The sequence below is a fragment of the Saimiri boliviensis genome, chromosome 7 (assembly GCF_048565385.1).
Source record: "Saimiri boliviensis isolate mSaiBol1 chromosome 7, mSaiBol1.pri, whole genome shotgun sequence".
Lineage (NCBI taxonomy): Eukaryota > Metazoa > Chordata > Mammalia > Primates > Cebidae > Saimiri > Saimiri boliviensis.
This window is the reverse complement of record NC_133455.1, coordinates 41,641,761-41,654,190: the sequence shown is the minus strand read 5'-3', so window position 1 is coordinate 41,654,190 and position 12,430 is coordinate 41,641,761. Positions and strand designations below refer to the sequence as shown.

General features: G+C 34.9%; 1 protein-coding gene across 2 annotated transcripts in view; it reads right to left on the bottom strand.

Moving 5' to 3' along the window:
• DCN (decorin) overlaps positions 1-12,430 on the bottom strand; it is a 35,913-nt gene that overhangs the window by 21,763 nt on the left and 1,720 nt on the right. Inside the window, exons 1-2 of one of the 2 annotated variants that reach the window (XM_003927876.3) lie at positions 10,836-11,028; positions 9,811-10,054 (exon numbers count right to left, since the gene is read on the bottom strand). In XM_003927876.3, the coding sequence (XP_003927925.1) occupies positions 9,811-10,021 (211 nt within the window). In that variant the 5' untranslated portion in view covers positions 10,022-10,054; positions 10,836-11,028. Of the gene's footprint in view, positions 1-9,810; positions 10,055-10,835; positions 11,029-12,430 lie in introns of those variants that run through there. The other variant, XM_003927877.4, reaches the window with a different exon arrangement.

Sequence of the window (12,430 nt, the reverse complement as noted above, 5' to 3'; positions counted from 1 at the left end):
CAATAGGCAGAGCATAATGGCGAATTTACCCTAGTTATCAGTTCTCTGAATGTCACAAAGGGAAGAGCCCTTAAATATCAGCTAGTCTATGATTCCCAAATGCTGATTATGTAGACTCTAGGATGAGGTTTTTAACAATCTATATCAAAATAAAAAACAAGAGCATTGTGGTTAGTTTTAATGTAAATTATTTACACACAGACACACACACACACACACACACACACACACACACACACTAAGACCATCTAAGACCAGTTCCTGCCTTCACTTTCATTTCTACTTTTAAATATACCTTCTTTAAAAAATGATTATGATAGCAGATGGCAGGCTCTTATTTTGTTAGATTTGGTATTGGCCTTAATTAGAAATTAACTTGTTTATCATTCAAAAAGTTTACTTATCCCAGCAATCAGAGAAATTTTAAGCCAGTCTAATATCATTTCATAAGTAAAGAAACAAAAACCCAAAGACATTAAATAGCTTATCTAAGGTGACTCATGGCTAAAGTAGACCAAGAACCAGGATAGTTTGAGTCCTTACTCCAGAACTATATGGTGTGTCTTTTTTCTTTCTTTTTTTTCTTTCTTTTGTTTTTGTTTGCTTGTTTTTTTGGGACAGGGTCTCACTCTGTCACCCAGGCTGGAGTACAATGGTGTGATCTTGGCTGCTCACTGCATCCTCCACCTCCTGGGTTCAAGCAATCCTCCCATCTCAGCCTCCCAAGTAGCTGGGACTACATGTACCAGTCACCACACCCAGTTAGTTTTTGTATTTTTAGTAGAGATGGAATTTCACTGTATTAGCCAGGATGGTCTTGATCTCCTGACCTCGTGATCCACCCACTTCAGGCTCCCAGAGTGCTGGGATTACAGGTGTCAGCCACCGCACCTGGCTGTGGTGTGCCATTTATGCAGGTGATCATTATGCATATTTTTAAATGCTGATCTACAGCTATTCCTTGAGCATATTATGTCATTCCCAGCTACTCATTTTTGTTCATGCAATGCATATTTTATGTATAATTCCACTTATTCATTTATTTATACTTCCATTTTAACAATCCCTTGAAGCATATCCATTATCCCAGCTCCTCTGTAATATTCACCCTGACCACCCTGTATAACAGTAATCTTGCACCTCCAAAGTTCTTATATGCTATAGATTTATAAGTTTACACTATACTGTCCTGTATTTCAGGGTCTGTGTTTGCTTTGTTAGTTTTTGTTTTTCCTGAGTAAGGAGGATCAATTACTGTTTCACATCAGCACTTTGCTCTGGTTGCTTTGAAAACAGGAAGTGCCTTTCTGATTAACTAATTTTAAAGTCTGCCTTGCTGTCCCATGATACAAAGTTCGTGAGCATGGATTTGAGATCATTCTGCCATATTCTGCCATAACCATCTCCCTCTAACCTGCTATCATAGCAGAACTTATTTTTCCTCAGAAGTATTAGGATACAACTCGTTATAATGATTATAATTTTCTTCCTGATTCTCAGTTGGCCAGGAACATTTTATAAATGAATGCTACCTACTACCAAAGATGCCATTCCCATTACATGCACCTGAAAATTGCTCTCACTTTCTTCAGTGTCTTTGCCATATTTGTGAAGCACCTTTTGTCACATACATATCTCAAGAAGACTGACTTTTCTGTTTTACAGGGTGACTAATCCAGCAGTAAGAGTTTCTCTGCATGGCATATATTTCTCCTGGGAAAGATCAATTAGAAGCTTCTTAATGAAGAAACAAATATTCATTCATAGATTTGTATTGTCAAAAACAAACAATCTTGAATCTGATTAAGCCTCTAAATTCCAAGAGAAAATGAAGAAATTGTGAATCTGTAATTTAAAGACGTGTTAAGAGCTATTTTAGCTGGGTGCTGTGGCTCAGGCCTCAAATTCCAGCACTTTGGGAAACTCAGGAAAATGGATTGCTTGAGCCCCAGAGTTCAAGACCAGCCTGGGAAACATGGCAAGGACCGTCTTTACACAATATTAACTGGGCATTGTGGCACAAGCCTGTAGTCCCTCCCACCTACTCAGGAGGGAGGATCCCCTGAGCCTTGAGAAGACGACGCTACAGTGAACTGTGATCATGCCACTGCACTACAGCCTGGGCAACAGAGTGAGATCCTGTCTCACAAAAAAAAAAAAAAAAAAAGAAAGAAAGAAAAAAGCTGTTTTTAAAAATGCAATGTATCTACTATGTACTTCATCTGGATCCTGATTCATATAAATAAACCATAAAATACAGATAAATTTTATGGTTATTCATAAAATGATATAGAAAGTAAAATGTTAAGCATTTTAAATGATATTTGAATTACCCAGGTTAAATTTACATCAAAAAATGTTCCAGAATGAAAACAAAGTTATCAAGATATGATGTAATACTTTTCTTACAATCCTAAGTAGAAGAATTAAGTGACTATGAAGTTAATTTGTAAATTAATTTAATTATGATTATTTAACATCATAATATAGTTTGTAATCATTAAATAATGACCTTCATGGGGGACATGTAATATCTGTGGGCATTCTCTACATAATACATAATTATGCTCCAACTTCTCATTAGAAATGTATATAAATCTAAGTAAATATTAAGATGATTATATTTCCAAAGATGGCATAAATTAAATTTTCTATACTACATTACTCTTCTACAATAGGCATCTGTCCCAATGCCATCAGGAGGTAGTATCTAATTGCTCTCTCTTCCCTTTGAATTTAGGATGGTCTTGTGATGCCTCTAGGAATCAATAGACTGAAACACTATGACATTTGAGACTAGTTCAGTAAAGACTGTACAGCTGCTACCCCTTCTTCTGGGATGCTTGCTCATGGATAGTCAGGGGGCATAGAATAAGAGAGAGGGCTCCTGAGGCACTCCAGAGGATAGAACAGCCAAGCTTGTGGGCAATAGCAGCAGCCACTGTTAGTTACGAGAGTGAACTGTCTAAGGTGTCCAGCCCGGGAGAGCCTTCCTATGACTGTATTCCCAGCTAACATTGGACTACAAATGCAAGAGTGACCCCAAGTGAGAACAGCCCTTCAGAGTCCTTCCCAAATTTTCTATACCTCAAATCATGAGTAAATTAAATTATTTTTTTAAGCCACCATGTCTTGGGGTAAAATTCATTCAGCTGTAGTAATAGGAGGACAGTAGTTTCCTAAATTTATTTTTCATTAAATAAATTCTAAATTTTAACATAATTCTAAATTTCCCACTAAAACACACTATTTTCAAGGTAGCCTGAATTAGATGTTTAAAAAAGATAAAGGAACTTTATCTTTTTAAAAATCTAGTTATTTATTAAAGTAAATAAGACTCTACTGAAGACATTACTAAAACATCATTTTTGAATAAAGACTAGTAAGAAATATGCTTATTTTTTTCTTCCCTTCTTTTGGTTGTCCCAGTGATAAATAGTATTGTTCTCTAGAAATGTCAGCAATCTGGTAAACATCATGTTGGACAAAGGCCAGGTCATCTTAAAACATCATATTTTTTTTTTTCTGCCATGTGGCTGGAGTCCAAACTCTAAGATTTATTCTTACTGACTTTCGACAATTTTTTTTTTTTAATAATTCTGTACTCAACTTCGTAATCGGGACAGTGGTGATGTACTTCAGTTTTTGGGCAAATGACCAGTAATATTTAGGAGCTCCAGCCCCACCAAAAAACTTATCTGCTCAAGGCAGGCATATTTTCCTCTTTTCGTCTTAAAAATGGCAATCTAACTGCATTATCAGTTAGATGAGGCTTCAGACAAAGAAGATTCTTCTCTAATTCTATTCTCTCTCCAGTCAAACTCAAGGAATTTCTAAGTTTCTTGGCTTTACAGTCGTCCATAAAGGGAAGGAGCTAGGATGTACTGAGAAATGACTTCTGTTTCTCAGTCAGTCATGTTCCCTTCTCTTTGCAGCTTGGTAGAGTCTAGAATATTGCAGAATATTCATCCAAGCATTCACTCAAGCACTGAACCATGCATATGTTTGTTTATTCATTCATCAATCATTGATTGATGTTTGAAGAGTCTACAAAGCATAAGGCAGTTTGTTGTGTAGAGGTTGTACAAAGATAAATTATTGCAATACTTATAGTGAGGAAAAATAGATATATAAAGATAGTTAATGATATTATATAATCACAGATATGTATATATAATTAATTATTATAGAATAATCAAAGCAAATGTAGATTATGGTGAAAAGGCAGAAGCAGGCAAGCTACAGAAGTTAAAGCAGTTCGCAAACTAAGTCAAAAGTAACTGAGTCTTGAATGTTACGGTACAGTTGCTAATGTTACAGTACAGTTGCTTTCTCTTTTTATTAAGACTGAATTGTAAACTCATTTTTTTCTTTTTTCCTATTTTTTAGGAGCTATCTAATCTTTTTCCACTCTTTTGAGGGAGAAAACTCAAGATTACAGGGTCTCATGGTTTTCCTCTTTTACCCAGGGAATGGATAGTTTAGCTAACCAATTCCCACCATATCCCCTGGAGCTAGGGATGTTCTTCCAAAGGAGAATGAATCCCAGCTGCAATCTAACAAAATGCCTTGATCCCACACAGCTGCCTCTCTCTCCCTCCTGGGGCTGAGAAGGAAACCAGGGCTATGTTCGTTTTCAGTCAGGTCAAGGAGACAGACGCTTCCTTTGGCCTTCTTGACTCCCTCTCTTTCCCCTCTCCATCTTTAACCCCTTAAGTCAGGAGACTTGTTTAACTGGGTTGCATTGAGCATTACTCTTGCTTCATCTGAAGATCACCCGTACTCCACTCCTATTCAATGCCACTTTAGGCAATCCAGTGGCATGCTCTGTGCACAGCCTCCTTCCCATATCGTGTTTTGGAAACATCCTTTTGGTGCATCCAAAACTCTGAATGAGGTACCCCTCATACCCCTGCTGCTGCAGAGACAGACATAAAATAAAAAAGCAACTGAGCCTCTAGCATTCTGTCTGTTTCTCTGCAAAATAGTACAATTTATTTTTCTGGGTTGATTTCATGGGAGAAGTGTAACGGTTCATTTACCTCATGTATAAGGTCTGCTTCTGGGAAACCAGTTTTTCCAGCCAAGCGAGAAGCTGTAGTACAATATGTCCCAATTGGTAACCACTGACAAAATTTTTCACCAGTTCAAGAAACATGATTATGAAGAGGAAGCAACTATGTAATTTAAAAGGTTGTACTTTTTCTGAGATTTTAAAAATTAAAACATTATTTGCATCATAAGCTGCATTACTAGAAACCAGCAGTTATTTGTAATGCTTTTATATGGCAAATTCAAATGTGTTTCATCTTCTGGCACCATTTCTAGAGGGTTGTGTTGGGTATGAATCATTTATGATTATAAAATAGCCAAATGCTTCATTGTTCTCAAATCAAACAAACTCATTTTGTTCAAAGGAATATTGGTTTGGAGAAAATTCAATTGCTTGCTAAACGTACCATTTTTTAAAATTCTTGTCTATTTACATTTGGAGATGATGTGGTCCTCTTTAGAGAGATGGAGAGAGATGGTACTATTTTGTCTCTAGCTTGACAAGCCATATACTTATTAACAAATTATTAGGAGTCTTATACTTATTTTCAATAAGTAAAAGATGATATCATTTGAATTGAGAATAATAAGTATAAACCATGGAGAGTCTCTAATAAGTATATGGCTTATACTTGTTATCCTCAATAATAAAAAGAAAATATCAGAAACAGCATCATGTTCTTAGTCAGCTTTGTCTGAAATGGTAAGTGAAATGTAACAGTTACTATAATAAGCATTTTTACATATATTTTCTATTCTTATCCAGTGAAATAAGTTATATTTCCATTTATCAAACAAGGAAGCAAACTTTTGAAAGCTGTAAGGTTACAGGTAGTGGACAGCAAAGCAGAATTAGAGATCAGAGGTGTTTAACTGCACAGCCCAAGTGTTTTCCACTATTAAACAGTTTTAAGAGGTATTTCAACTCTTTCGAAATTTGTTTATAAGAAATATATCCAGAATTATTATTTTAATTTTGGAGACTAGTCAAAAGACAATACTTGTCCTTATTTGACTTGTCAGGGTTAATTTGCATTTCAGTAATGAGGTGTTTAAGTCCATACCAAATTATACTACCTGGTGACACTTGATCCAAAGATGATAGCTGGGTCAAAGAGTACCTAAGTAAGGAAAACTGTCTTCCTTCAGGATGTCAAACATATAAAATAGAGAATCCAATCAAAATCAGGACATTTTAAAAACAGTTGATTTTTAAAAGAATGAGTTACATTGTGGATTTATTATTATAAAGTAACTGAAAGACTGAATTTGCTAACTCTACATTTATTTTTAATATTGCTTTTTTGAAATAAATGCTGTAATTAAGAGAGAAGTGGTTTATGTCTTAACATGATAGATAAAAGAAGACAAGATATGAGTCTCATAAAATTGTGGTTCCAATTACAAGGTAAGTTGCAACAAGTTCAACAAAACAACTTGGCCAATATCTATGAAGAATTCATGTTTACTGTCTCAATCCCTCATCCTCTAAAGAAAAAAAGAAGTACATTTTAATACTACTGTGATAAATTAGAATTAGGGACTAAAACAGTCCATGCATCTTCCAGAGTCCTCAAATTACCCTGCAGAATAATTACATAATTTTAATTTCACAGTTTTTTACTTCTTAGATTTGAAAGAATTGTTTAAAAATTTGATGTTACTTAACTTTGCCAAGAACATTTCTTACTGGGAAAAAGTAGTCAAACATTTTAATTTTAAAAGTTTATATTAAACATTGTTTAGATAATAAGATGACAAAGGACTATTGTCCTTTAACACTGTAGCTCCTCTCTGCTCATTAAATGTCTGCCAAGGATAATCTACCAAGGATAATCCTGAACACAACGTTGGTTTTTGACACAGATAAGCATTAACATTTGCCATTCCCACCTGCATTGCATTTCTTTTCTTTATAACAACAATTCAGGCTTCATGCTCAGATTACTAGAGGACATAAACAAAGAAAAAATCAACTGTATTGCATTTATAATGAATGAGGTGGTCCATTTCTCCTTCCTTCCTTTCTTTTTTTTTTTCTTCATCTGTTACTACATATAATCATCATATAGTTTTAAAAATGCATTAAGCTGCAACTATGACCTAGGTACCTCACACATTTAACAGAATTTCTAAGACTGTGATTTTTCTGCAAACAAATGAAGACGTCAAGGCTCTCAACAGCTTGCCATCATCATAAAGTAAGAAAGAGTTAGATAATAGACAAAATATGAAATGAGCTCATTTTTTTAAAGTCAAGTGAATTTCAGTTTCCTTTAAGAAATGTATTTTCGGGCCGGGCACGGTGGCTCAAGCCTGTAATCCCAGCACTTTGGGAGGCCGAGGCAGGTGGATCACGAGGTCAAGAGATCGAGACCATCCAGGTCAACATGGTGAAACCCCGTCTCTACTAAAAATACAAAAAATTAGCTGGGCATGGTGGCGCATGCCTGTAATTCCAGCTACTCAGGAGGTTGAGGCAGGAGAATTGCCTGAACCCAGGAGGCGGAGGTTGCGGTGAGCCGAGATCGCGCCATTGCACTCCAGCCTGGGTAACAAGAGCGAAACTCTGTCTCAAAAAAAAAAAAAAAAAAAAAAAAAAAAAAAAAAAAAAAAAGAAATGTATTTTCTTAGAAATATCTGATTAAAAATGTTATAATATATGTAAATATTTGCCTGTAAATTTTAAAATATTGGAAATACCTTGCATGAGAGCACTGCTCATTGGAACTTCAGTTCTCTTAATTAAATATGGTCTTAAAATCAATTTTTTAAAAATAATTTTAGCTACTTTCTTAGTATATGGGTCAGTAAACCTAGCTGTAATAAAGGAATGATGCATACTTTGAGCTCCTAGGAAAAAGATAACATGTAGAAAACTTTCTCATCTAAAAACAAAACAATATCAACAACAAAATTATCATAAAGCTCCCAAGTCAGTGAATTTGCTGTTTCCAAAGACTACAATTTGTTGTTGTTTCACTCTGAACAATAGACTTATGCCTTTTTACATAACAGAGAATTGGAAAACTAGCTCAATGCTTTCATCAGGGTCAAGCTTTATGAACTATTTTTCGTGAAAGCAAAGGCAAACTATACTTATGAAAAAATAAAACTTCAGCAAAGTCACTGGCCAACTCTTCTTTCCTTAAAAACATCAACCCTTCATTTTTGATAACAAAATGGAAATAATAATAAATTATTTTAATTTGTTCTCAGAGGCTAAGTAAAATTTAACCTGCATCATATTCTTTGGGAACTTTGCCATTTAAGTAACTTCACAAAAGATTATCCCGTGCATATCCATCAAATGATGACTTCTTTGTTCAGATTTTTTCAACCCTGTTATTTTCCTGCCCAAGACAATAATGCAGGTCATCTCTAGATTCTTATAAAGTTTCTAAAGAGTAATCCAATCTCCTCTGTGGCAAATACACAATTCAAAAAGTAGTAGTTACAACCACTAGAATATAAGATCCACAATAACTAGGGCCATATTTGTCTTCCTCATCCTTTCCTCCCCATGCCTAGAGCAGAGCTGATCTTAGTTGCTGAATGAGTGAACAAATCAATGCACTGGAATTATCCTGTGGTCTTTTGAAAGCCTTTCTATAAAGTTTTTATTTGGGTTTTAAACGGCTATACAATATATGCATTGAAGAAGCTATTTCAAGCATTTGTTTTTCAGTTGTTACTACTGAATATATTTTATGTTTTTTTCTGGGTTCCAGTAGGTAGTTTATTCCAACTGTAGAAGTTAGTGGCTTTTTTTTTCTGCAAACTACTGCTAGAAATCATTTTCCAAGACTGAAAGAAGTGCCTGATCTTGGTATGGGATTTCTTCCAGAAGGAAGTACACATGGCAGAATCATGATATAAAGATTTTTTTCTCTTTAAATCTACAGTAAGAAAATACACCCGCTCAGAAAAAGGAATGTGAATCAGCTGCCATGTAAACTGAGTTCATTCCCCTTTGGTCCATAAACTAAGCTTCAATGTTTCTAGAGACTTATCTTCTAAATGTATTGCTCTTGGAATTTCCAGACCAATTTTTCTTAAAAGATGATAAATCAATTGGTCTTTAGGTTGCTAGGCTAAAGATATATGGAACATGAGTATACTGAATATTTACCATACCTTAGTGATAAATATTTCCTTTGAAACTTTCTAAAGACTATAAGCAGCTAGATTACAACATGTCAAAAGTAAAGACAAAACGAAGACTCAGAGATTAAGGGAGTATTTTGGTACTTGAAAGATAAGTTTTGCCATAAAAATTTACATGTTTTGCTTTTGATAACTGCATATTTTACACGTTAGTAATGTTGAAACTCTGTTATCTGGGCTAAGTGAATAGTAGAGAGACTGACCTGGTTTTCTTAATATCTAAGATATCATAAAAGCACATTACAGAATTAAGATTAAACCATCACTCTGAAATTTTAGAACATAAGACATTGTTCAGCTCAAAATTTATTTTGTAGAAGAAGGGATGTAAAGCTCAGAAGTATTTTTAAAAGTGATTTGTCCAAGATTGCAAAGGAATGGAGGAAAGAGAAGAAAGAGAAAGGGACAGAGGAGAGAGAGAATCACAAAGCTGCTTTTCTTTCTATCCTGTTCTGCTTCCTTTACTGCTCATTAGGTGGCACTGTCTCTCACATTTGGAGATACTAAAACTGAAAACGCTAAACTCTCAGTGTTTCCATTCTCAAGAACAAAACAAATAAGGTAGGTAAAGAGAACCTGCATCCCACTCACCCAAATCAGAACACTGGACCACTCGAAGATGGCATTGACAGCGGAAGGGGCACACTGGGCCTAGGGGTGGCTCTAAACCAGGGTCATAACGGTCATCTGGGCCTATCCCAGAAGCCTCATCTTCTAGCATAAAGTCAAATAAGCCTCTCTGTTGAAACGGTCCGGCCCAGGAAAGTTGTGCAAGCAGAAGGAGGATGATGGTGGCCTTCATGATTTATCTCATGTATTTTCACAACCAGGGAACCTAGGAAACAAGTGAGAGATTTAAGAAAAATAGCACTGCCTATATTGTATGTTGTTTCTCATATAATATGCCACAATACAGTGAGCACAGAGAAAAGGTGAAAAATAATCTTTCATTTGTTATCAGGAAACAGCATTAAAAACATATTGAAAGGTGATCAGATACATTTTAACATCACTTGCACAGCTATTTACTTAGGATTCGAAAGCTGAATATTATTTAAATCTGCTTGTTTGAATCTTGGGTCTGAACTGTGATGATATACTATATATCCAAATCATTTGCAAAATTGTCATGATAGTCAATCATGTTGGACTTTTCAATCCTTACTTAACTCAAGCCTTGCCAAGGTCAAATAAAATTCTCTCTATATACATAGGAGATCTCCAATTTCTGCTTCAGAAATATTTCTGGAAGCCAGTCACATCTCTCCATCCCACCACATTTATTTCGTTCTAGGCCATTCTTATCTCTCCCTAAACCACTACAAGAGTTTCCAATTCATTTCTGCCTTGCATATTTCCTCTATTTCAGGCCATCTTCCACTTTGCTGCCTGAATCATCTTCTAAAAATTCAATGTCATTTATTAATTTCTACTACAAATCATTTATTAACTTCCACAGTTTATCAATACTGTCCACAATCCCTGTGCTGTTTATAGACCACTCATAATTTGATATGAATTAATAGCTCTAGCCACATTCCTTTTCATTGTAACTACATTCCCCATCCTCACCTGAACCATGACAATCAAAGCTACTTGCCATGTAGAATACCGACCTTGCAAGAGTGTTGTAAAGATTAAATGAGATAGTGATCTTCTCTTCTGTGTTCCCTGGCTCATCCAGGCAGGATGCTGCTTCCTCCCTCTTCTCTGCTCCCAAAGCACGTTGCTCTTACCTCTTTTAAATAACTTATCACATTATATTGCAATTTGCTTTGCGTGCTTGGTCTGTCCCCCCACTAGACGATGTACTGCTTCAGGGCGTGTCTTATTATTCCTTGTTCTGTACCCGCGCCTTGCACAATATTTTGCACACAAATGACTCAAATGGCCATCACTTTATTCACAATAGAATTTATTCCATTTGTTCCAAGCAATCAGTTCGATTTTTTAAAACACAAAATTAGCTTTTTTTTCAATATCAAATTTCTGATATAAAAAAGTTAGCAGATTGAAAACTTCAACTTGGTATAAGCAAGATCGGCTTTAAAAAATAAATCAATTCCCTAGTTTCTCAAACATTATTTTTAATAAGCTAATAAACACATATGGACAATCCTAACGGATTTTTATATGATGTATATATGATCTTATTTTGCCAACAGGGCATTTTATAAAAAACAAAGTATTGTTTCAATAAATGTATTGCATATTTATTTCATTCATTCCACAAGAGCAAATCTATGTTGTTAAATAAATTGAAGTGCACTAAATAAATCTCAGTGACAAAATCATAATTAATCTGAATAACAAAAGGTACTTGATTACATAGAAACAAAGTCATTTTAGAGATTAAATATTTTCAAATCTCACTGAAACCATTCTGATAGCTCCAAAACATTGTAGATATTTAGTCCTGTCATCTCTACCTTGAATTGTACACTTAGAAGAGTCCACATTAAAGCTGTATGTTTGTGAGTTGTTTTGAGTCATTATCCAATTGTCGTGTATGTTTAAAAAAAAAAAAGAGAAGAAAGGAAGGAAGAAGAGAAAAGAATTTTTTCCTGGAATCGTTAAAGAAGAAACAAATGTTTTTTAGTTTCTTATATTTTTTCCTTAGTTTATATTTGCTACTGATACATGTCTAAAGAGCACATGTTAAATACGGGCTTGTGGCTTTTCATTAAAAAAAAATCATAAAGATTATTATTCGCACTGCCACTTTAAGTTCAACATGAAGCTTTGTCTAGGAGCCCACTCCCACTCAGTTGCTGAGTTTCCCTTTAAGAGAAGACTTGTGTTGGCAGCCTGTTCCCTTGGATTGTAGCTGAGGGAGTGGTTTTGTATCTGTTTTCCATTAAAAATGCAATGTTTATGGTTTACCACAAGCTTGCTAGCCTTGCATATTTAATGTCTTACAAGTTTAAAAGAAAAACGAAGCAAAGTAATTGCAGATTTAATAAATAGCAACCACAGCTAATGCAGATGTCGCTTTGAAATCTTTTCTCCAGAGCAGAAAATGCCGGTTGTTTCACTAACAGCCCAAAAAAAGAAAATGTTGAGCATTAACTGAGAGGAACAGTATTACAATTTATGTTTGTTTTCTCCTGTTAAAATGGTGCAAATTCTCCTAACAATATTCTTTTAGATTGAAACTGAATATAGACAGGCATCTTATGACTTCAATCACTGATTTTTATTTCACTTTCAT